The sequence below is a fragment of the Lepidothrix coronata genome, unplaced genomic scaffold (assembly GCF_001604755.1).
Source record: "Lepidothrix coronata isolate B3197 unplaced genomic scaffold, Lepidothrix_coronata-1.0 Scaffold272, whole genome shotgun sequence".
In the NCBI taxonomy this organism is placed as follows: Eukaryota; Metazoa; Chordata; class Aves; order Passeriformes; family Pipridae; genus Lepidothrix; species Lepidothrix coronata.
In genome coordinates, this window is record NW_016690452.1 from 632163 (window position 1) to 657456 (window position 25294).

General features: G+C 50.1%; 1 protein-coding gene across 2 annotated transcripts; it reads left to right on the forward strand.

Annotated features, from left to right (window-relative positions):
• The first annotated feature begins 2394 nt into the window (after window positions 1-2394).
• Window positions 2395-23069, forward strand: CASC4 (cancer susceptibility candidate 4). Of its 2 annotated transcripts, XM_017836201.1 has the most exons (10): window positions 2395-2736; window positions 8308-8362; window positions 9361-9463; window positions 10533-10623; window positions 11498-11642; window positions 11868-11948; window positions 12304-12402; window positions 13513-13686; window positions 16396-16563; window positions 20879-23069. In XM_017836201.1, the coding sequence occupies exons 1-10, from the start codon at window positions 2410-2412 to the stop codon at window positions 20947-20949; spliced, it is 1314 nt and encodes a 437-aa protein (XP_017691690.1). In that variant the 5' UTR covers window positions 2395-2409; the 3' UTR covers window positions 20950-23069. The 2 variants fall into 2 exon arrangements, with proteins under 2 accessions (XP_017691690.1, XP_017691691.1); XM_017836202.1 differs by lacking the exon at window positions 16396-16563.
• The last annotated feature ends 2225 nt before the right edge of the window (window positions 23070-25294 follow it).

Genomic DNA, 25294 nt, shown 5'->3' on the forward strand with positions numbered 1-25294 from the left:
TTCACTTTCTCCATGATAGGTCCAAGGATTAAAACTTAATTCTCGTGCTTGCACTGTGTTTCAGGATGAAGCACTGAGTGCTGCAGGGAGAGGATCTCCCCATTCCCACTGTAATGTGGGGAGGTCACAAGCCAGAGAAAGCAAGGACCAGCCAAGATCCTGGTCAGAGGTTGAGCTGGAGATGCCATGGGATATGTTATTCCAACATGCAGCGCAAGATTACAGCCAGGAAGAGGGAACAGAAATATCTTTCCAACCAGGAAAAGAACAGACTAGGACAGGATCATGGGGCCTGGAACACAGCCGAAATTAAATGGCAAATTAATTGCAAAAAGAAAACTCCCTGGTATTCCCTCAGCTCCCAGAGGTGCAAAGGAAACCACAACAAATGTGCAGGGACCAGTTCTGACCCTGAACTTCGAGGAGCTGGGAAATTACATAAATTCCAAGAGAAATGGCTGAAATGGGAGAGTGGGAAACATCACTGAGCACTACATGAAAACAGGAGATTTCTGAGCAGGCGCACAGGTTGGTACAAAACCAAAGCATGTGAAACCCAGGTATAAGTCACATAAAATAAACTCAGGTATCATTCTGGGCTCAAATCTGTCACATTTATATTTTATTTCCGTTAATTAGCAAACATTTCCTGGCTCGGAGTGTTCAGGATGGCACAGGGTAAGTGCAGCCAGAAAGAACAAAGTGAACAAGGTGGACTCAAACCCTGGAACTGTCCAGCTTCACAAGGAGGTGATATTTGCGACGCTGGATTTGGAATGTGAATCTGCACTGCCATCTGCAGAGAGCAGGTTGGCAAATTAATGGGCCATCAGTGTAGCAGCACTTAAAGTGCCAAAGTGCAAATAGGGGGATGTAAGGTTGGAATCAGGGATGTACATGCCGTGACACCTTTGTCCCAGCTGACATTCTGCACAATGTATGGTACGTCTCAGGAATGGATTTTATACTCTATTTCTTAAATGCTGTTTTTTTGTTCTTTTAGGAGGAAAACTGATGCCCTTCTGTTCCTCCCACGTCCTCCCCAGACCATTTGCAGCTGGAGGCAGCAGGATTGTGCTATGCATGTGCTGTGCCCAGGAGCTCCCTGAAAACCTCTGCTGTGTGAAGAAGTTCTGTGTGCAGAACTGCTACTAAATAACATCACGGGGAATAAAACCAACAGATCCCAAGGCGTCTGTGTGTGTCAGTGACCACTCGGAGGCCTGACTTTGCTGTGGTTTATCTCCCCTCACACCGAGGGAGCGGCTGCAGCACATCCTGAGGCTTGGAGCTGGTTCTGCTTTCAGCCCAGCTCTGTGTCCCTTTTCCCCTGTGAGACCCTGTGCCACAGCACCAGTAACACTGTGTGAGGCAACATGATCAGCAATAAACGATGTATCTGAGTGTTTCTTACAAAACAAAAGACTCATCCCCTCACTTCATTCCCAGGACATGCTTTGTTCCCTCAGGAAACACCTTCCAGGTGAGGAGTGAACAGCCCACCCGGTTCCTGCCCATGTCCCAGCACATGGATGTGGTGCTGCTGGAGAGAGTTCAGAGAGGTCATGGAGATGCTCCCAGGGCTGGAGCCCCTCTGCTCTGGAGGGGCTGGGAATGTTCACCTGGAAAACGATCCAGGGAGACCTGAGAGCCTCTTCCAGGGCCTAAAGGGGCTCCAGGAGAGCTGGAGAGGGACCCGGGACAAGGGATAAAGGAACAGGACACAAGGAATGGCTTCTGACTGCCAGAGGGCAGGGTTGGATGGGATATTGGGAAGGAATTCCTGCCTGGGAGGGTGGGCAGGCCCTGGCACAGGTTGGGCAGAGAAGCTGTGGCTGCCCCTGGATCCCTGGAAGTGTCCAAGGCCAGGTTGGACGGGGCTTGGAGCAACCTGGGCTGGTGGAAGGTGTCCCTGCCCATGGCAGGGGTTTGGACTGGATGAGCCTTAATGTCCTTTAACGTCCCTCTCTGTCCCCGTGTCCCCTCCCGCCCGCTCCAGGCTGTGACGCCCCCACAGCCCGACCCGCCCTCAGGGCACGGCGAGGCCGCGCTCTCGCGAGAGCTGCGCGGGCTCCTCTCGCGAGAGCGGCGGGCGGGGCGCCGCGGTGGCGGCTGAGCCGGGCGGGCCCAGCTCGGTCCGTGCCCGGAGCCTGCGCTCGGTCCCTCCCGGCCCGGCCCGGCCGGCACCGCCTCCGGCACCGCCACCGTCACCGCCTCCGGCTCCGGCACCGGCTCCGGCACCGTCCGCTCCGCGCCCCTCGGGCACAGCGCCGGCCTCGCCGGCTCCCCTTCCCCGCCGCCTTCAGCGCCCCCCCGGGGGTCCCCCCTTTCCCCCTCGCCCCCGGTCCCCTCAGGGCCCCCGCGCGGCCCCCCCGGTGCCCGGACGCCGCCGCCCCCTCGGCCTCCCCCATGGTGGGGTTCGGGGCGAACCGCCGGGGCGGCCGCCTGCCCTCGCTGGTGCTGGTGGCGCTGCTGGCCGTGATCGCCGTGCTCGCCTTCCACTGCTGGAACGCGGCGTCCCGCCAGGCCCTGCTGCGGGAGGAGCTGGCCGAGCTGCAGAGCCAGGCCCAGCGCACGGAGGTGGCGCGGGGCCGCCTGGAGCGCCGCAACTCCGACCTGCTGGGCAAGGTGGACTCGCACAGGAAGCAGCTGGAGCAGAAGGAGGCGGACTACAGCCACCTGAGCAGCCAGCTGCAGGCCAGGGACGGCCAGGTGAAGCGCTGCGAGGACGGCAAGGTAAGGGGGGGTCCCCGCTGCCCTGGGGCGGCTCTGTCAGTCCTCCCCCGCCCAAGGTGTCCCCGCAGCCTCTGCTCCTCAAGGGTGAAACAGGGCCCCGAGGCGCTGGGCTGGTGCTGTGGGACAACTGCAGCGCGCTCGGGTTTCTGAAAACACCCCCAAAGCCGGCTGGAAACGTCCGGGGTGTGTGCGAACAATGAACACCCCCCGAGCTCGCCCTTTTCCATAAGGCTGTTTTAAATTTGCTTGTTGTTTTTTGAGCTTTCTGTCTCTGCTGAGGTTATTTGATCTTTTGTGATCGGGCAAGAAAACCCAGACAGAGCCGTAAAGCTGCAGTTTCAAGGGAGATGAAACCCGTGTGCTCTTCGGTGGCACCCTGAGCTTGCCTCTCGGAATGCCTGGCACAGCACACTCTGATTTTTATGCTGCCAGCGTGTACTTGGGAAAAAAAAATCCTGCTGCTGACATAACGTGTCATTTTGCTTGGCTTAGAGCAGCCAAGCTCATACAAAACTCAGCTGGTCCTTTCAGTGGGGGTGGCCTGGGGATCTCTTTGTTGTGGAGGATGAGTGAGTGCCTCGACTTTCACTGTTCCTCTTTCATAACCATCTCCAGAGCTTCCCAGGGCTCAGCACACAAGTTCTCCTGCTGAGGGTGAGTGCGGGGTGTTTTTGCATGCAGGTCATCACTCCGCTCCTTGAACACTGTTCTCACAGTGGGATTTGTGGAAATGCCACACTCTCAGGGTTGTTGCTGGCTGGGTTTGGTTTTTTGGCCCTGTATATCACACAGAGGATGAGCCGCATAAAAAATGCATTTAATTGTCAGAAAAAGCTGAATACTTGCATGCCCCATTCCAGAGTTAGACTCCCTCAAATGATTAAGTTTGTATTAAAGTTTCCTACAGAACCATTAAAATTAAGCCCTTTGTGTGTTCAGCAAATTTATTTTTTTTCCCCCGAGATTGGACTAAAAAGCCCAATTAGGTATGGAAGGGACTCCATGATCTTAAAGGTGTTTTCCAACCTCAATGATTCAGTGATTCTAAAGCAGTTGGGTTTTAGCCAAGACACTTCCCCTTCTGTCTGCAGAGGGGCAATCAGCTTGTTTGGTGTGTTAGTGTAACTACCTGCAGGCTAGAACTGCCCTGTTGGGGTTCAGGTAAGCTATCAGGAAGAATTCAGGAAGTGTTTCTTCCTGGAAAGGGCGGTCAGGCCTTGGCAGGGGCTGCCCAGGGAGGTTTGGAGTGCCCAGCCCTGGAGGTGTCCCAGGAAGGCCTGGCCGTGGCACTCAGTGCTCTGGGCTGGGGGACAGGGTGGGGATGGGGCACAGGGGGGATCCCTGGGCTGGGAGGGCTTTTCCAGTCTCAGTGATTCTGTGCTCCAGTTTCTGGGCTCTGTGACAAGGGGTACAAGACGGGTGTTTTTGTGGAAGTCTGTGATGTGTTACTGTAGGACACTGGGACAGAAGGTGCAGGTGCTGTTGGGGGTGTAGGATGGTCTCCTGGGAGCCAGGGCCCCTGGATGCACAGGAGACAAACAGGGTCTGTTGGGCTGCACCTGCCTGCTGAGCACTGGGTGTTCCCCATAAATCTGCCTGGGGTTTGGGTGCTCTGGGAGTGGGACATTGCACAGGGAGGGCAGCAGGAGGAACGTGCCAGGGGGACCCCACAGGTTAAATTCACTGTTCATCGCCTGCAGCATGTACCCTGTGTCTTCCTTCTTTGTTCCAGAGGCTGCCAGTTAAGGCCCTGTGAGCTCATGGACTTTGACCATCCCCTCTCTTGTGTTTAAAATGTTTGTTGTACCCTAAGAGGCCAGAATAGCAGGATGTTATCAAAAAGCAGTCACTGGCCTTTTTCCTCCCATGTGAGCCATTGTCTTTTCTCAGGGGCAACAATTCTAACCTTTCTCTAAAAAAACCACCTTTTAAGTGACTGTGTTTAAGTGACTGTACTTCTCTGAGAGAATAAAGCTTTGTTTTAATGAATAAAGATCTGTCACCAAAAATGGGAGCAGATATAAAGTGTCCAACCAAAAAAGACTTGAATAATTTTTTTTTGTCTCGAAACAGAACTTGGCAAGTCTATTTGACTAAACTGCTTTTTACCAGTGATCATAGTCCATTTATGAAATGCAGGAGCTCAAATAAAACCCCAGCACTGGTAATTCCCAGGGTATCAAGTGATCACAACAAATCCAGGCTTATTTCATGGAAAATGGGTTTGAAAGGTGTTGCTCTGGTGGTTCTCAGTGTCAGTTCTGCTTTGTGCTCCTTTGTCCTTAGCTGAGGTTCTTTGTCTTGTGGTCACATAAATCAAGTGCCTTTCCCAGTGCTGAGGCAACTCCAGTTTCTGCAGCAGCTTTCCCTTGGCTCAGGGGTCTCTGGAGTCCCCTGGCTCAAGGATCTCTGGAGTCAAGCCCAAAATTTGGCTCTCCCCTCTCTCCCCGGGGTGTGGAATGAGCTGGGATATGTTTGCTCTTAGGAGCAAATGTGGGACCATGACCTTGGTGTCTTGTGTTTAAAAAGAAAGAGAAAAAACTTGAGTTCCTGGGAATTCTGCTCTGTCACCCTGTGATGAGCTCCTTGGTGATCTCTTGTGCCTTGGAACAAACCAGTTCTCTCTTGGAGCTCCCTGTGAGAGGCAAACAAGGGTAGTGCCTGCGTGGAGTTCGGGGAGGTGCTGCATGCACAGGTAGCATCAGCTTCCTGAGTATTCCATGGTTTTTTGTAGCATACCATTAGGGTGTGGTTTTTTTCCATAGCTTCCCACATCCGTTTGCAAGAGGGTCAGTAAAAGGCGTGGCTGGCAGGAGTTGGTGTGGAGAGATTGCAGGTGGCAGGGTCCTGGCTGCAGGGACCAGGCCAGGGGAGGAACACAGCCTGGCCCTTCCCTGCTGCCCAGCAGTGCTTGGGTCAGACACCCCTGGGAGCAGCTGGGTCTGTTGTTTGTTGCCAAAATTCCCTGATAACTCCCCGGACCGCAAAGCTGCAGCTTCACAGCAGCGAAGTGGAGTTGTTGTATGACAAGACTTACAACTCAGACAGTGCTGGAGGGTTGCCATGTCTCCATGCACAGGATTTCTGGTGGGTTTTGCTGTGCAGGGCTCATTGGGCTGCAGAGGGTTTATTTTCTCTGTCCCAAGTGCTTGGACAGGCCCTGAGGAGCCCCTAAGAGCCCTGAGCACTACAAACAGGTCTAGACTGAAGGAGGATGTGGCTCAGGAAGAACTGGACTTGCGCCATGGCTTGTGGGATTTGCATGTGTAGGTGGAACAGATCCCATGAATCATAAAAAAGCTTCTTCCCTTTCTATCCTTCAGATGAGGGACATTTGCTGTCAGCTGAACTGGATATAAATTCTGTCACTTCTCTCTGAAACTCAGAATCACCAAAATGAAAGATTGTGTGATCACAGGCCAGGCTGTGCGGTTATGGGATGAGCAGGAGCCAGTGGGAAGGGTCGCATGCAAGGAATTCTGAGACGTGAGGGTTTGAAAACAGACCTCACTACTTCCCAGGGTCTCCTTCATTTGTAGATTTACTGGGTTCTGAGAAACAGCTGCATTAGAGTGGAAAACAGAAAATTGTGGTGATTATTGTCAGTGGTTTTGCAAAATAGGGAAACATACTTTTTATTAGTGCTCAACAAATCACTGTGCACCTTCCCCCTGTCCTGTGTCTGTGGGAGGGGGAGCTGGCATGGTGGGCACCTGGGGCATGGAAAGGCTTGGTGATGACTTGTGTCTCCTCTTTCCCTGTGAAATCCCCACCACAGGGCTACCTGTGCTTTTGAAGTGAAGCTCTGCAAGTCCAAGCCAGGCTGTCCCTGGATGGGGTGTTGCTTTGGGCATCCTGTAAGTAGAGGGCCTTGAATGCCTCGGTGGGCAGAGCATGTGGCAAACATGGCTCTGACATGCCAGGAGGCTCCTTGAGGGTCCTTTGGGGCGGGGTATTTTCTCCCTGTTCCAGAGCAGTGTGATCAGGGGGCTCAGGTTACCCAAAGATCACATTCCTAGTGGAATTAATAAATGCTGACAGATTAACTGTGGAGCTGGACTTTTCAGTTACGTTCTGGGATTTGAAGGAAATATGTTCGAGGCCATTCTGTTTATTTTACTGTTCTTTCTGCTCTATCCCTAAGTTTTCAATTCCACTTGCTTTCATTTTTTGGGAAAAGCCTTGTGAAGCAGCTCTGTGTCCCCTCATAGGTGGGAGCTGTGGTTGTGCCCCTCCACACTCCAGAACTCTTGGCTTTTGTTCCAGGCATGGGACAGGGCCTGCAGCCCCCCCCCGCCGTGTGTCCTGCTGCCAGGGATGAGCCAGGATCCTGCAGGCTGGCCCAGAGGCTCTGGTTGGAGCACTGTGCATCCCGAGGAAGCTGTGCTGCATCCCAAGGAAGCTGTGCTGTGTGCCGGGAGCTGCCGGATGGTGTTCCGTGTACACTAGGAGCTGCACAAAGCGCCACCGCAGCGGTTCCTGCAGGGCTGCAGTCCCAGGGCAGGAGTGCCTGATCACACCACAGGGGACAAAGGGATCAGCCCAGTGCGGGGGCCTCTGGTGACAACAAAACACAACGGGAAAGAGCTTGAAATGAATGAATGATTTGACAAAGGGAAGGCGGAGGTGGGGGCAGGAAGCCCTCCAGGGCAGGTGTGTTTGGGGTTTGTTTTGGCAGGAAGTGGAGATGACTGACTCAGACACTGCAGGGCTGGGGGGAACTGAAACAGCCCCTGTGTGTGGGTGTGCCAGCCCAGTGGCTGTGCTGGCACTGCTGTCCCCAGAGGTGATGCTGACCTTGTCCCCTACGAGTGACAGCCCCACTCAGCACCTTCCTAGAGTTACCCTTTCTATCATCATGGAACTGCAAGAGGAATAACCTCTGGGGTGCTTCACGGCAGGTGGGGATTTTCCACCCTTTCTCAGCGTAGTCAGTTCATGCATCTCCCTCTTCATTCCTGCTGGGTTTTGTCTTCATGTAACAACAGGAAAAAGCATCTTTACTTCAAGACTTTGTGTACATGCATTTCTTACTTACTGTAACTGGTATTCTTTTCCTTACTGAAAATACCAAATTAAAAGCTGTTGTGGAATTTTACTGGTGTCAGATTCCCTCTTAAAATAAAATTTGTGTTAGGAATATTAAGTAGCAACACATAAGAGATTTATTTAAATATAACAATTCTATTATATGATATACCTTAGGTAACAGTTGGTTTTGCTGTTGATGCTGCGGGTTTAGTTTTACCCACCTGTGCTTTGACATTGGCCATTCACTGTCCCTCCTGCAGTATCAGGATGCAGCGTGTTTATTTTAGTCCTGACAATCTACTTTTTTGATAGAAATGTGTTCTGGAATTAAATTTAAGCCCTTGTTAGCAAAGCCTGAACACAGTGTTAGTTTGGTGATGTCACTAAATACACAGGACTTGGATTTCCCAGAACTTTTTCATTCCCATAATCCTCTCCATAACTGACTTTACAAAGCAAACAGACACACCTGAGTGTTTGCAGCCCAAACCCTCACCAACCCCCATTAGCTGTACTTATCCAGCCTTTTCTTCCTTCCAGGTGAAGCTGCAGAACAACATCTCGTATCAGATGGCGGACATACATCGGCTAAAGGGTGAGGGATTCGTGGCCAAACTCACTTGGCAGGCTGGAGCTGTGCACTTTAACTGCCCAGGTGCTGCAGAATGCAGTTTAAAGGAAGGATCAGGTTGTGCTGGAACATCCCATAATGTGCAATCCCATTGTATTTGTTGGTTACCTGGTGTGGGTAAGTGCAGGGTTGGCTCTTGTGGACGTGGCTGTCTGCAGAAGGAACGTGTGCTCTGGCACTGCTGACCTCCAAGGCTGTAGAATCGTTTTCATGGCCAAATAACAGTTTAGTATAGTTTGATCAGAAACACTGTGATGGTTATGGTGGGTTAGAAAAGCTCCAGAAAACATCTCTTAAGGCTGTTCTGTACAGACATGATTATAATGCCTGTGATCTTACTGTGTCTGGAGTATTGCAGAGGGAGCTGGAGCAGCGAGTGCCCAGACGTGAACATGCCTGCACACAACAACACACGTGGTTTCCGCCTGTATCTGTGCAGCTGCAACTTAAAACAGCAGAAAGCTTAATTACTTGTAGCCTGAGGAGCAGGGAGAACCTCCAGAGCAGTTGTGGAGACAGGAAATACGTGTTGATTTTACGGATAGCGGGAAGGTGCCTCCTTTCGTACAGTCACTACAGACAATGTTTGAGCATCGTGCCTGAAGTAACCTGGTAGTGCTTTTGTGTTACTCAGAGTCACAGAATCTTTCAGGAAATTGCATTTCCTGACAGATGGTGAAATTGCATTCAGAAGCCTTACACAATGCTAAGGTAAATAAAAATTTAGGGGGTTTGCCATGGCATCAGAAGAACCTCTCTAATTCGTGCTGCCATCTGGCACTTGTCTTTGCATGACTGAAGTGGCATCTTCTTCAAATTAGTGTAAGAATCTTTATATCTAGATGAACTAACATAAAACTGAAGCAGTTTTTTACTTATTTAGCAATACTGAAGGTTGTGTCTGCCCCAGGGCGTTTTTCCTGTATTTCTCAGTTCACGTTGGTGTTTCCCTTCTGGCCTAGAACAACTGGCGGAGTTACGGCAGGAGTTCATCCGCCAGGAGGATCAGCTGCACGAGTACAAGAAGAACAACACCTACCTTACGAGGAGGCTGGAATATGACAGGTGTGTCCTCAGGAGTGCTGGCAACTGCAAGTTTGTGCATGTGATGGGGGTCTGTATTTACTAAAAAGTGCTAATTAATCCTGTGTCTGCTAATCCTCCAGCTTGAGTGTGCTCACTTGGCAATGCACAATGGTAGCTGTTTGACTTTCAAGTTCTGTTTCTTGGTGGTGTCCTACTCGTCCCTCAAAGTGAGATAGGAGTTAAGGGGAATCTTGACTTACTCTGGAATTATTCATCATTTTTAAGTCAATGCATTTTTTATGACATGGAGATTTAATTAACAAACACGTGGCAGAGTTTAATGGACACTGTGTCCGTTAAGCTGTGTCACTAGTGTTGTTAATTGCTGCCTTTCTAACAGTATAATTTCATTTGTTTTAACTGAAGCTGAAAGCAGCCTTGCTTAAAATTTTAAACTTAAAATTTTAAGTTGACCTCAGTCTTTTAAATTGGTGATGGAGAAACAGGAAGAATATACTCCTGCAGCTTTGAGGAGTGAGGGAGGTTTAACACTTGAGGAAGTGTTGGAAGCTTTCACAAACACAAAATGCTCTTTCTGTGCTGTTGAGGGTTTGTGGGAGATGGGAATTCTGCTGCTCAGGCTGATGTCTGTGGCTTGTTAGGGAAGTTGGGACACGTGGCTGTGTATTCAGATTGTGTTATTTGAGTTGGGAGCAGTAACTGATAGTGGTAGTTGTGTACCTTCTCTGTTGACAGCCATGAAAGACACGTTGCTTTCCCGGTAGAATTAATATTTGCTGACAGATTAACTGTGGAGCTTGACTTTTTGGTTGCATTCCAGCTTTTGGAGGAAATATATTCAAGGCCATTCTGTTTGTTTTACTGTTTTTTTTCTGCTCTGTCCCTATTTTTTTCCAGTTCTGCTTTCTTTCTGTATTCAGTCCATTCCCACTCCATACACATGCCAGGACCAGGCTTTTTGGACAGACTATTCTAGTTATATCTCAGGTTTGGCTTTTTGTGCCACTTCATATTTTCCCCCTTATTTGATTTGTGGGAGAGCAGATACAACAAATGAAATATATCTAACGGTGTGTTTCTCCTCAAGCCTGCAGTGTGGGCAGCAGATCAAGGAAATGAGGCTGCAGCATGAAGAGAACATCAAGAAATTAATGGACCAGGTTGCACGGGAACAAAAGGTAATGCCAGGGAATTTTGTGTTGAGTGAGAAGAGCCCAAAGTCTGCTGTTTGCCTCAGGAATGTGGAGGCCTGGGACAGTTCTCTCCTAATGCTGTGTTAAACATCCCCCTGAGCAGCCCTAAATGGGTGTTAATGAAGGAAATCTGCCTGTTTGCTCAGCCAGTGGACTGAGCTGGAAGATGAGAACAGATTCTTTGCTTTGCTCCAGCCTTCCTCCATCCAGCGTTGCTGAGGGTTTCAGTTCTTCCTGGAACGTGGATGTTGCTGCTCAGCTCTCCAGGGTGGGATCTGTGTTCCCACAGCCTTGCCCAGGTTATTGCAGAGGGAACCTGAGCTCTGCTGAGGCCTCGAGGTGCTAATGTGATGGAAATAACAGGGTTGGAATGGTGTCAAGGCTGGGATTACATGAAGCTGCCAGTAGAATTTGGGCCTCTTTCCTGCAAACTAATGAAATAACCCACTTTGCTTAAAATGTTGTTTTCTTCCTTTGTCTGTCTATAAACATCTCAAATAAGAAGGCAGACTGAGAGCAGATTTCCAACAGATCTTTTCTTACAGTCTAGAATTCCTTCAGGGATCTGACCTGAGGCTTGAGGCCAACCATGCCTTAGGCTGTTTGTGTTGTCCTTAGCAGCTGATCTGGCAGTAGAAATGTCCTGCAGCTGTGCTGTTCTGTGCATTGTCTGTTCAGCTGTGTGTCCATACCCCAAGAGCCAGGTTTGTACAGAGAGGACTCTGCTCTTTGCTTTGCCTATCAGTGAGGTCATAAATGCAGTTTTGCTTACCCAAAGTAATCTTGAATTCGGGGGCATTTGTTTTGTAATTTCCAGGCATGTGCTTAATATTGGCTCCTTATGAATTTGTTCTAACAGGCCACACAAAAAATTCAGTCCAGTAAAGACACTGAAGTCAGTCCCAGCAATGATGGCCAGGCAGTACCTGAGGCTGTTGCAGAGGGGGAAGGTAAAGACACAGAGAAGAATGAGGAGCCTTCAGAACATGTTGTAAATGACAAAGGTATTTCCTTTTTTGGCATTTCTGATGGAGAATGGCCCACTTGTGTTGCATCCTTTGCCATCTTCCAGAACTATGCATTTCTCTGAAGTAGAATAAGGAATTGTTTGGCTCAGATAACTTGATTAGCTGCAGTGATTTTACTAAGTTAGAGCCTCCCACAAGGGGGAAATTCACTGTTCAGACTGAAAGGTTGGTAAGGCAGAATATCCTGTTCTTGTCTTGCAGAGAAAATCAAAGCAGGAGGAGATGCAGGCATGCCTGAAATAGAAGATAATGACCCAGCAAAAGCTGAAGATACTCCCACTGGTGAGGAGAAATACTCTAATTCTTTCATGTTTGGGGTCTTGGTGACGTATATATTGTGTGTGAACACCATGTGGTTCACAGGGAATGCAGGGCTTTGAAATCTCTGTGGTAATAAAATTCAAGTGTGATATAAAATCAGATCATTTCTGCTGTGCTTTAGAGGTTGGAATGCTCAAAACTGAATGTTTCAGATAATCCCCCTCCTGAAATATTATTGTATTTTATATTTTCATCTGTGGTTTAAAACCAAGAAAACAAGGAAACCAAAGACTTTACGGGGTTGTTAGAGTTAGACCAGGTAAACAGTGTCTTGTTTGTTTGCTGTTAATGCTTTTGTCCCTGTGTTTTGTTTCAGCTTTAAAGAAGACACTTATTTCAGCTCCTAAAGGTGAAGGTCATCCACCTGTTGTGAATCTTCCAACTGAGCAGCCCCATGCTCCAAACCTGGCACCAGGTACAATTCCTGTTAGCAGGTGACAAGGCAATATTTTGGTTACCAGAGGAAAACCAAAGATAAATTCCTGCAGGATCCAAAGTTGTGTTCTTACCTGGCTGGCTGAGGCACTCGGGCTGCTTGGTGTATGATCTCCACACCCAGAATTCCTGGGCCTTTTGGCCGATTTCAGCCAAATCTGAGTTAGAAGTTTCAAAGATAAGTGCTTGGAGAGTCCTCCAGTGGACAGAGTAATTGAAATTAGTGTTCCTCCCTAGGGTACTAATTAGGGCTGCACCCTCAGGGGTTGGTTGTTGATCTCTTGGTGGCCACAGTCAGAGATAAACCAATGTTCCTGTCTCTTGCTCAGAGTCCTCCTGTCCCTGGGAACAGCTCACTTGAGAATGATGTGAGGGAGGTTTAGGACATGAGAACTGGAACTCCTGCAGCAATATAACTTTAATATTAATAAATTAAATATAAAGTTGTCAAGATGACAAAACAGCTCCAAGTTTTTGTTCTGCCCGTTTTGGAAAAAGACAACAGAAGTTTTTCTTTATTTCTTTCCTTTTGCAGTGGATGTGTGAGCAGAATTCCAAAATGAGGGAGCTCAAAGGCTGCATACACAGTTAAAGATTGTTGTTTCCAAATGCCAAATCTTTTAAACAGCTTGTTTCCTTTAAAGGTGGTCCTTCATTTTCACTTTTATTGATGAGAAAACATAAGATGCAGCAAGTGAAAAGCTTGCTTTGTTGAACTTGGAGTTTATGGACAGGAGTTTGATGGGAATTTCAGGGAAATCAGGGTTTTCTCAGCTCCTTGGCTGTGGAGTCCTGTGATTCTGGTTATTGTTTTTGGCATAACTTCTGTGCCCTGCCACACCCTTGTCCTCAGATCAGACCTCTAAGCAATAAATGATGCTTGGTAGACTTGAAAAGCAGAATCAGCGGGAGGATAAAGGAAATACATGAATGTGTTGTTCTGAGCTTCCTCGAGAGCTGAAGCACGTGCAGAAAGTCAGCTGGGGAGGTGATGAGGTGGGATTGATTAGGAATTAAGATGTGACCAGTCGTCCTCTGCCTTCTCTGGAGCCGTGTAAGACCTGCAGGCACTGACACCTCCTCACTGCAGGTTTGCCCAGCGACAGTGATGGAAACGCCGACCTCGCGAAGCAGATCCCCCCAAATTCCCTCCAGCACCTGAAGTTTGAAGAAAAGGTGGAAACCCAGAAAGAGCACAAAATTGAGACAGACCAGATAAAACTCCCAAAGAGCCGAGTTAGCGACTTGCAGAAGATTAAGCAAAGTAAGTTGGCCAGTATCACACACTTCAGTAAATTAAACAAATCCCTTCCTTTTCTGTCTGTGGTAGTGCCTGTCTGGGAAACAGGGACCACTGCAGAGGGTGGCTTTGGAGAGGGAGCCTGGGAAAGATTGTAATGTGTTCCTAGGTAAAAGATATGCTTTAAGGTGTTATTTTTCACATGTATTTTCAGTTATTTAAAAAAATTATTTCCTTATTGGAATTTGGAATGCTTTTGGAAATGACTGCACAATTAAATAGATTAAGGCAGGACTTTGATACACACAGGATATTGAGTTACTCACTGTATTACTTGACTTAAATACTGTGTTTTGGACAATATTGTAAGAATTCAGCCCTTACACCAGGGATCTTTGTTGTGGGGGCAATGTGTGTTGGACAGAACGTGGTTCCAGAACTTTCCCTTCCATATCTGCTCAAGGCAGGAACCTCCAGGCAGGTGCACACAGGTGTGAGTGTTGTGGGTGATACTATTTTTGAAGACCCAGTTCTGACTGTTTAGTGCTTGGGTGGAGAAGGGGTGTTTGGGAGGGAAAACTTAGTGCTGAAACATCTCCTCTTGGGGTTTTTTTATCCAAATAAGATTTTTGTGAAGAAACAGATCTTTTGGGAAGACTGTGGTTGTTCTAACATGACTCGTGGGTCTCTGTGATGCAGCAGGGATAGGTGTATTAGGTTGGCACAGAACCTGGGCAGTCTTGGCTTCACCTCTGCACCCTGAGGTCTTCAAGGCTGCTTAGTTTATCAAGGGAGCTTCCTGAAGAAGCTTCAGGAATGAGAGACCTTCCTATTGAAGTTGTTGGGTTTTTAATGGATTATCTGTTTTCCCTGGCCATGTTTTAAATGATGGGGGGTCTAGTTGTGTAGGCAGGAGCTGTGCAGGAAATGTCTCCATTGTAGGCTGGGAGGGGGTACCTGGGAGCCAGGACTTGTCACCGGTTAGTCTGTTCTCTCTGCTCCTTCATATTTGGGTTAGATGGGATTTGGGGAAGAAATTGTTCCCTGTGAGGGTGGGGAGGCCCTGGCACAGGTTGCCCAGAGAAGCTGTGGCTGCCCCTGGATCCCTGGAAGTGTCCAAGGCCAGGTCAGATGGGGCTTGGAGCAATGTGGGCTAGTGGAAGATGTCCCTGCCTGTGGCAGGGGTGGGATGGGGTGGGTTGGGCTTATGGGGGGTCCTGCACACCAGGGGCTCACTGAGCTCAGCTCACAGCCTGTGTAGACCTGCTGCATTTCCTGGGATCTCCTCATCATTTTGATTTTTCCTTCTGTCAGCTTCAGTTCATTCAGTGCTTGTGTGTCACAGTACCTCTGGCACATCCACAGGCTGGTTTTGCTGGAAGTTGGGTACATTCCCTTGTGTTTCATGACTCAGTTTAGGTTTGACATGTGCAAATCCTCCTGTCCTGTCTGGGTTTTGCATATAATGCAGTGTCAAAAATACCAGCAGTAATAGCCAGGATTACTCAGTTAGACATGAACAGGGAATGAATAATGTATGGAACTTGGGATTTCTAAATAGATGATGGTTTCTTCTTGTTCTGTGAAAATACCTGAAACTGCTGTTTCTGTCCATATGAGCTGCACTGGGTGTGATTCTGCTGCTTTTCTCCCCATCCAGAGAAGAACCATAGTACTGCTTCTGTCTTGATCTTTATATACTGCCACACAGAAAAGTTTTCATTGTTTTGGGAAATAATTTCATTTTCATATCTGTCCCCTTTTAATCCTGAGGTTGAAATCATCCTCCCGTTTACTTCTCTGTTAATTACTCCCACTGCAGATCTCTCACCACCTGCCCCAGCAGCCTTGGTGCCCAGTCTGTGAGGATTGTATCACACTTTAAGCCATTTTTTTCATTTATACCCAATCCTCCAGGCCTGTGGCCTCTGCAGACTCAGAGCTGCTCCCTTCAAGCAGCCTGCACTGTGCTGGGCTGGAACAGCTCTCCCTGCATCCCGTTAAACACCAGCTCTGAACTGGACATCACACCAGTGGTCTCTCCCTGGATGCCTGGCTGACTGTCTGCTCATTCCATAGTTCCGGCTAATTCCCGTTTTTCTTGTGCATTGTTTCAGGATCTGGAACTATTCCTAATTTTTTGTTGGGAGGTGAAAATACTGGATTCGGGACATTTTGAACCCCGTTAAAGCTCAGCAGGAGAGCAGAGTGTAAAGCCAAATGAATGAGGTGGTTACAAGCCGAGGTCAGCCTGCAGGGCAGGGCTCTGCTGGGTTCCCTGTGCCAGCTGGGCACACCCTGCAGGCATTGCCAGGCACCACATCAGCAGTGGATCCCTGCAGCGTGTGGAAAATGCCAGGCCTCAGGAAAAGTGGATACTAAACCTTCCACGGAGCGATGCTCTTCAGAGTTTTGAGAAAACCTGTCAGTGTCCATAGGCAATGCAAGGTGGTTGTCTGGGGGCTCACTGCAGCCCTTCTCCACGGGGAGAGGAGCTTGGGACAGTCAGATTCCAGGAGGTCCAAGTGCTGGGTGACAGAGCGTGTCCTTTCCACACGGGGGTGCTCCATAAGCCTTGTTCTCCCCCTGTCCAAGCCCTCTCCCTTCTCCCTCCTCTCTCTCCAGCTGGAACTACCCCAGACCCCAACTGCCTCCACCCGTGACCTGCTCTCGTGTAGAATCTCCCTGTTTCTTTCCTCTCTGCTGCTGACTCACTCCTTTCCTACTCCACAGGCCGGTTCTTTGATGAGAATGAATCCCCTGTGGACCCGCAGCAGGGTTCTAAACTGGCAGATTATAATGGGGATGATGGGAACGTGGGTGAGTATGAGGCAGACAAACAGGCTGAGCTGGCTTACAATGAGGAAGAGGATGGTGATGGTGGAGAAGAAGACGTCCAAGGTGAGCTTGGGCCTTATCTCCATCCCATTGTGATAAATCCACGCTGAGTTACTTGTTGAATTTGTGTAAAGCCTCGCTGGTTTAGCTGATCACAAATTGCTCAGACAGAGCACCAGTCTTCAGGGAGAGGGTGTTGACACCTCACTGCAGTTGGGTGTACTTCCTGCTAGGAAAAGCAAGGCACTAAATTCCAGCCATGGTTTTACCCAAACCCCCAGCTCTGGCCCCTGGCTGGGTGGGCCGTGGGCACTGACATTCCCAAATTGTCCAACAGAGGAATGTGGTGTTTTGGGTGCTGCTCTGGTCACACCTGCCTGGAGCTGTTGTGCAGTGGGGCCTCAGGCAGCGATTCCAGGTGTCACTCCTGTGCATTATACACAGATTCAACAGGCTTGTGGTGTTCTTGCTAACCAGCCTCCGAGCTCCTGAGCCAGTGCTGCCTAATGCCCCTGTGTGTGCATGGCCACCCCTCCTGCATGTGGCTCCTGCATCCCCTCCCTCGCTTGCTGTCCCTGCCTGTGCCTGCCGCTGTCTGCCGTGTGCCTGCCTTGTCTGCCATTCTCCATCCAGCTGTGGGGACATCTGGGACAGGCCTGCATGTCTGTAGGGGGAGAATGTTTGAGTACATAGAGAGCATTTCCAGTTAAATGAAAGTGTAAAATAAAGAGGGGGGAAAAACAGGAGATGGTAAATCAGCCCCCTGATTTTGACCCTCATAGTGTAAGTTTTTAGCTGGAGGTTTTTCAGACACGTATTTAATTGGTATCTAAGCATAATTAATGGGCAAAGCTGTTAAAAAGCAGCTGATTGTGTGGGCATGCACTAAGTGCAGTGTCAGCAGGCTGGGCTGGGCTGGGCTGGGAGTGTGAAACTCATGAACAAGGGAAAGAAAAGGATGGATCAGAACTCTGGGCGATTAATTAACTGATTGATGAACTGCAACCCTCTGCTCCAGCTGAGGCCTTTTCTGTGACCCTTGTGCTCAGAATTCACAGTGGGTTTGTGTGCTCACCCCTGTCCCTCCAGAGGGGGATCCTTGGGCTGTCATCTGCTCATCCCAGCTGGCAGCTGCAGGAAGGCACAGCAGGATTTAGGTTGGATGGGCTTGGAGCAACCTGGTCTAGTGGAAGGTGTCCCTGCCCATAGCAGAGGGTGGAATGAGGTGGGCCTTAAGGTCCCTTCCCACCCAAACCACGCCGTGGTTCTGTGATTCCCGGTGTTCCTGTCGGTGCTGGGGCAGTGGGAGCCGTGTTCCTCACGGTTCTGGTGTGTCCTGAGCCGGGAGTGGGGGTGTCCCGTGTGTCCCTGTGCCCTGCACACCCCTCCAGTGCCCGGGGGGTTCCTGCTTTAGTCCCGTTGCCCTCAGTCAGCAGTGGGCCATGGCCAGCTCCTCACTGCAGTGCTTCCTTTCCTGGGCTTCAGGATGCAGCTCTGGAAGTTCTGACCAAGGCCATGGAACTGCTGCAGAGGCTGTGCTGGGCTGTGCCCTCTGCCTCGCTCAGCCTGGCACTTGTGCCTGCCCACAGCCCGGCTGTGCTGCCCACCGGGAGGGTGGGGGGAGGTCGTGGAACCACGGAGTCACTGAGGTTGGAAAAGCCCTCTAAGGCCATTGAGTCCAAGCTCCCCCAGCACTGCCAAGGCCACCACTAACCCGTGTTCCCAAGTGTCACATCCACACATCTGTTAAATCCCTCCAGGGATGGAGACTCCACACCTGCCCTGGGCAGCTGTGCCAGGGCTGGACAGCCCTTTCCATGAAGGAATTGTTCCCAGTATCCAACCTGAACCTCCCCTGGCACCACTTGAGGCCGTTTCCCCATTTGTTCCTTGTTCCCTGGAATCAGAGCCCGACCCCCTCATGGTTCCCCCCTCCTGGCAGGTGGCTGGAGGTGGCTGCCCTTGTGGGGATGCAGTGCCCTGTCCCTGTCCCTCGGAGCTCCTGCTGCTCCATCAGCACCAGTACCTGGCTGGGGAGCCTTCCCAGGGAGTGTGGCTTCAGGAGTCAGTGCCAGGTGTGCTGTGAGAGTTCCCAGTGGCATGGACAGCATTCCCATGTGCCACTTAGGAAAGGGTGGGTGCGAGGCAGTGACAAGTGGTGCCAGGTTGTTAAAAACCAGATTGTGCTTGTGTTGCTTGCAGTGTGAGGGGTGTTTGAAAAAGCAGTGCTCTGACTGACAGTGAGCCCATAAAACCATCTCCCATCTGTGTGGGGTCCCTGCTCTTGTGGCTTGGAATTTGGACTTGGGGAAAATCCTTTTCCTGGTGAACCCCTCTGTGTCTCTGTATAGACAGACTGGGTTAATGAGAGTCAGTGAAGGTTAAAGGGTGACTTCTGGGAGCCTTTTACTGAGGGATGGTGTGAGCAGAGTGTGTTACTACCTCCAACTGCAGTTCCCAAGCCCTTTGTTCTGTTGTTCCCTAATAACTTGTTGAGTTGGCTTGAGCTGTGATTTGAATGCAGCCAGTTGGTGCTTCCAGGGGCAGCATTCCAGGAAAAGTGTCTGCTTCAGGCATTACACTGATTTCTCTGCAGGGCAGGAGAGGGGAGAACTGGTGGCATTGGAGGGAGGGTAGTTACAGTTGTTTAGGGATGGGAAAAAATAAGAATTTCTGTCTAAAAACTGTCAGGAAAACATCACTCAGGATTGCACCAGGCTGAAAAAAGCCTGCAGCACGTGCCACAAAGCCACTGGATTCCACATGGTTTCTGTTGCCACTAGGAATGTGTGGGCTTAGATTGAAATTATGCAGGGAAAATCCTCCCCTGTGGGAGATGTGCTGGGGAGGGGCAGCCCCAGCCTGGTGTCCCTGCCCTCTGAAGGCCAGGGCGTGTTTGAAGGCGGCGGCTTCTGCTGCAGGAAGGGTGTTTGTGGTGCCCGGGTGGTGGAGGGGGAGGAACTCCAGGATGTCCAGGTGCTGTGTGGCAGTTTCTCATGTGCCATGCAGGTAAACTCCAGCCCTTTGCTGCTGGAGCAGGTGCCCAGCGGGTCCCTGCCTGGCCCAGGGGCGATGGGTTGTGGGTGTGTGGAGAGCTCCAGGCAGCTGGTGAGAGATGGGTGAGCTCACACTGTGCTTTCCATTCCTGTGAACAACCATCTCCTGAATATGAGGGAACAGCTTTGAGGTGCAGGAGAAGCTCATTTATTGGAACAAATGGAAGTTTTGTGGGGTTTTCACTCTTTGAGGGAAAGAGGCCAGGGAGCCACATGGGACAGCTGGATTGTGGCAGGTAGAATGTGGAATATTTTAAAATATCACATAAAATAATACTGAATGTGCATTTTCTCTGTGGATTTTCTGCATGTGCTGCAGTCAGTGGTTACATTGAGGGGGCACAACTCTGGGGGGGTTATTTTACCATTTCTCAGGAGGCTCAAAGGCCAAACTCCAAGCAGCAAAGTCAGGAACCAGGACAGAGGAGAGGTGTGGAGACAGACAGACAGTGTCTGGGGCTGGAAGGGAAGGTGAAACATCCACGTCTGCCCATCAGGACAGAGCTGGGACTCCCTTGGGAAGAGGAACCAAAGGCAGCTGGGGGCTGAGAGAGCCCCTGCCCGCCGAGCCCCTGCCTGTGTTCCCTGGCCCAGTGTGCCGAGGGAGAACAGGGATTTCTGTGGATAAAAGGCTGGGAAAGGTTTTCCAAAGCCTCTCCAAATTTTACCCATGAGTCTGAGATACAAGACAGCAGTTTGGAAAAACACTGACAGCAAAGTCTATTCCAGCATCAGGAAACATCCCATCAGGGAAAAATGTGCCATGCCACGTCTGTGTGGAAGGTGCCAGCTGGGAAGTAGGTGGGAAAACTATTCCCTTGGTCTGGAAGGGGTGCTAGTCCCAGAGGTTCTGTGAAGCCTGAGTGAACTCTGGAATGGGTGAAACCTGGGAATGGGACTTTCCACAGGAGTTGGGTTTCAGTGGGAGAGTTTGCCGTGTTGATAGTAGGAGTCTCAAAGCCAGCAGTGTAAGTGGTGCAGGCCCTGGGGGCAGCCAGCCTGTGGGGCGAGTGGCACTGCAGCCAGAGCTGGTGAGTGGCACTGCAGCCAGAGCTGGTGAGTGGCACTGCAGCCAGAGCTGGTGAGTGGCACTGCAGCCAGAGCTGGTGGGTGGCACTGCAGCCAGAGCTGGTGGGTGGCACTGCAGCCAGAGCTGGTGGCACTGCAGCCAGAGCTGCCACCCTAAGCTCTGGCACCACGTGCTGCTCCTCCAGGCTGGTCCCTGCTGGGCCCATGGCCCATGTCCTGGGGAACTGCACCGGGGTGCTCGGTCACTGTTCACATCAGCTCTGAGCTGGAACTGAACTGTGATTTTATTGCAGATGATGAGGAGCGAGACCTGCAGAACGACCTGGGCGACTACAAGTCCCGCTTCAGCGACGGGGTCCTGTAGGCCCGGGGCACAGAGAGCCCAACCCAAGGACTTGGGGTGCTGCAAAACTGAACCAGTTCTACTCCAGTGTTTCCTACTTCCAAGGAAGCTGAGAATAAAGTGCCGAGTGTGCTCAGCCAGCAGGTGAAGAGGAGCCACTGTACATATGTACATACTTGTACTGCTGCAGGTTGTATTAAACCAGCATTGTCACATGGAGCCGGTTACTCAGCCTGGTCCTTATCTGAAATAATCTTCACACTTAAGCCCAGTCTATAAACACAGGCTGAACTGTTTCTGCCATTTACAACACTTTGGAACCTGGAGGACTTGTACAGTTTGTACCTGATGTAACAAAGCTGCTGTGGAAGCCATGTACAGCCAAGGACTCCTTTTCTACAGTCCCACCTGTGTGGGCAGAACTGCTTCTCCCGAGTGCTGGGTTTGTCCAGCAGGTGAGCCACGAGCTGGGAATGAGAACTGAACGGTTCAATAGCTGCTCCCTCCTCACTGTGACCCAGCCTGGGGCAGCCCTCGGCACCATTGAGCTCCTGTACAGTGACCACATCTCATAGCTAGAGCTGCAAATCTATAGTAGGACTTCAGTAATTTGGTTCATCCCCAAAAAGTTGTGCAACTAATAGCTTGATTTAAAAGATATAAATTGATATAAATTGGTATAAATAATTATAAATAATTCACAGCTTGTAGGAAATCTTTGTGTTAAAGACAGCAAGGGTGTGAGTGAGACACGTCTGTCTGCCCTCGACAGAAGGACCAGCCCTTCCTGGGTTTGCTGCTGGTGTGCTGTCCCAGGTTGTCCAGCCCAGGTCCAGCCACTGCAGCCCATTTCCAGTTTGATCCTTGCTACACAGCTCTGAACACCTGCCATGTCCCAAGGTCTGGTTTTCTCCATCGGATCTGTAAGTCAGACCCTTCTCTGTATTCTGTGCTTAAGTACCGTCGGAATTTATGGAGATGATTCCATGGCTCTGCAGTGTGGGAATAAAGGGGATTGTCCTGCCTGCTCCTCGAAGGGCTCCTGGGGACACAGGCTGTAGGCCCTGATGAGGGTGACTGAACTCATCCCTGTGCTCAGGTGCTGGGCTGAAGTAACGGGTCAGGTTTGCTCATTGCCAGCTCAGTGAACCTCTTAAATAAAGTTCAATGCTCATACAATTATTGGCGGGGTTTTAAGACAATTTATTACTGCTTCAGGTGTCAATGGCAAAAAAAGCTGCTGCATTCAAAAAGTGAAGGTCCAGCTCAGTGCTGTGTTCTGGTTCAGTACCAGCCAGTGTTCTCTGTAGTGCAGCATCACGTGGCACAGCTTGGGAAGACCAATAAATTAAAGAGCTACTTAAATGTAGAGATGAAACCATTCTGCACTCACAGCTTTAGCTGCTTTTCCCTGCCCTGCTGTCCTCGCTCAGTACCACGGCTAAGGCACATCCCAAGTGGGTGTGACACTGCCCAGCTGCTCTGACAGATCCATGAAAACAGCTCAGAATCCTTCCCTGTGAGGGTGGGGAGGCCCTGGCACAGGTTGCCCAGAGAAGCTGTGGCTGCCCCTGGATCCCTGGAAGTGTCCAAGGCCAGGCTGGACGGGGCTTGGAGCAACCTGGGCTGGTGGAAGGTGTCCCTGCCCATGGCAGGGGGTGGCACTGGATAAGCTTTCAAGTCCCTTCCAACACAAGTCATTCCAGGATTCTCTGAACTTCATGTGTGATTTGTTCTTTGTACAATACCCTGGGAGGCACCAAGTCCCACCAGTGTAATCCTGTTTCCTGCTGTAGCAATGCTGACCTGGGGAGCTGCTCTGGCTCCCAGGCACTGTTCCCAAAGCCAGTGTCCCCCAGGGCAAACAAAGGAGCCCCAAAATGGATCTCCCTTCATTTTCATGAGTAAAAAATATAAAGTGGCTCATGATACAAACTCACAAATTTTCAGTTGTGTGTTTCATGAGCCTTTTTAAGAACAGGACACTTTGCCAACTGGCTGACACCTGGATCATCCAGGATCCCTTCCTCTTCTTTGGAGGAAGGTGGGCAAAGGGAGGAGAACTCTAGGATGGCCTCAGGTGTCTGGAAGAGCATGTGATGCACTGAATACAATAAATGCACTTTGCTAATCAAATACCAGCTCACTTTTCCAAACATGAATTGAAAACATGAGTCCCTGTGGATTCACAGGCCCACCCCTGCCCCGGGCTGTGCGGCACCACTCGGGCTCTGAGGACCAGAAATGACAAACCAGCTCGGGCTTGTTTTGAAAATGCAATTCTGACATCCCTGTGTGGTTTGTGCGGAGCCAGTTCCTGTTTCCATGGCAATGGCAGCACACACAACGCTGACAGATCTCGAGCAGCTGCTTCCCTCAGCCCCAGCCAGCCTGGAATCAACCCTGCTCCCACATTCTGGGGCTCACAGGAGGATCCAACACAGCCCTTCCCACCTCAGCCCAGCCCAGATCTTCATCCAACACCCCCAGGTAGCTCCACAGTGCGTCCAGTCCTGGGGCTGAGGCTCCACTGAGAAAGCCCTTTGGATCCACGTGGATTTCTAACAATGAGCAGAGAGCTGAGATCCAGCTGCCAAGGCTGAGGGGCGAGTTCAGCCACTGTGAGAAACACAGGCACCTGCACCCAACAGCCAGAGAAACAACTCCAGTTATTCCAGCCAGTCCCAGCTGCCCAGTTTTGGAGGTTTGTGGCAAACAGACTCTGCCGAAGCTTTCCCAAAGTCACATGGCCCCCACAAAAGCCAAGACTCATCAATGAACCCATTTTAGATTAAACATGAGGAAAACCAAACTGATGGGCAGGATGTCACCAAAGGGGAAACCCCAGTTCTGGATGAAACAAACTCCACATTTTTCAGCGTTTTAATGGCTGCAAAGAGCCAGTTCAAAGTGACAAGACGCAAACAGACATGAGATAAATGGTTTGTGGATTTTATTAAATGTTCTTCTACATTTTCATGTAGGCAAACCCAGCAACAGTGGGAAACCCAGAGCCTGCAGGACAGAAGAGCTTGAGAGTGAGTGTTTTGCAAAAGAACCTACAGAAAAGACAAGAGGTTTTCTTCTCTGTAAATCTGTTTACTCCCCCTGTTTACAGTTTGCACCCTGGGGAAGAGCTGCATTGATCAGTACTAGTTTACTTAAAACAAGGGCATTGATATCCAAAATTTTCATCAGGACCCATTTCACTGTTCACACAAGTCTCTAAAGAAATTCTCTATCTGACTCCTTTATCCCTGTTAAAGGGCAATTTCAGCCTGCCATAAATCTGTCTGCTGCAATCCCTATTCCAAGGAGCTTTCAGTAACATGGGACCCAAGTATGGAACTTCCAGTTAAAGTAACCTGAGACCCTTCCTTGAGGAGACTGACCAAAATATTTAATAGGATCAAAAATCTTGCTGTGATGAACTAGAAAATGAGAGATTGGGCACTTTATATGGAGAAGGAGCACAGTGTCCTGCTGTTCCAGCTGGCTCCAGGACTGAGGAGACCAGATTCCTGTAGTTTAAATAAAAGAGGAAAACAAACCCACAAAACCAACTGGGGGCATCTCTCCCTATTTATGAGAGTGCAGTGGAATTTTCAGGCCTGCCAGAAACACAGTAATCATATTTATGCCTGAACTTCTTCATGCCAACATGGAAACCATAGTACTCCAATTCCTCAACCTATAGCAAACCCCAAGTAGCCACACTGGGATTACTGGTATGGATAATCTACAGTTTAACTTCCCAAAACAGGGCTTGGCCACTCGTGGCCGTGCAGTTCCATCCCTGGATGAAGGTCTCGTGCCCCTCTCAGTGCTGACTGTGCCAGATCAAACACAAGGTTCATTCCCGGGTGTTTCTTGTGGGGATCTGGGAGCAGACGAATCCCTGTTGCTGTCAGCTGGAGTGTCAGCAGTGAGAACAGTGAGTCTGGAGCTGCTCCTGGACAGCCAGATTGGCTCCCAGACGTCGGGGATGGAGGAGCAGCACAGCCTGGGAGCTGCTTTTCATTTAACTCACATGCATGGATGGCTTTGGTCACCCATCCAGGAATTGATTCCCTTCAGATAAGCAAAAGAAACAACACTGGGAATGGGCAATAGTAAAATATAAACCCAAACAAGAATTGGTTTGTTTCTACAGTCCTGTCACAGTTGTTTTCACTTTGGCAAAATAAACTTCACTGAGCTCCTGTGCTCGGGGTTCACGGTGTTACCTGCAAGAGAGGAGCTGGAATACCAGCGAGAATCATGGAATCATGGAATAGTTTGGGTGGGAAGGGACCTCAAAGCCCATCCAGTCCCACCCCCTGCCCTGGGCAGGGACGCCTCCCACTAGCCCAGGTTGCTCCAAGCC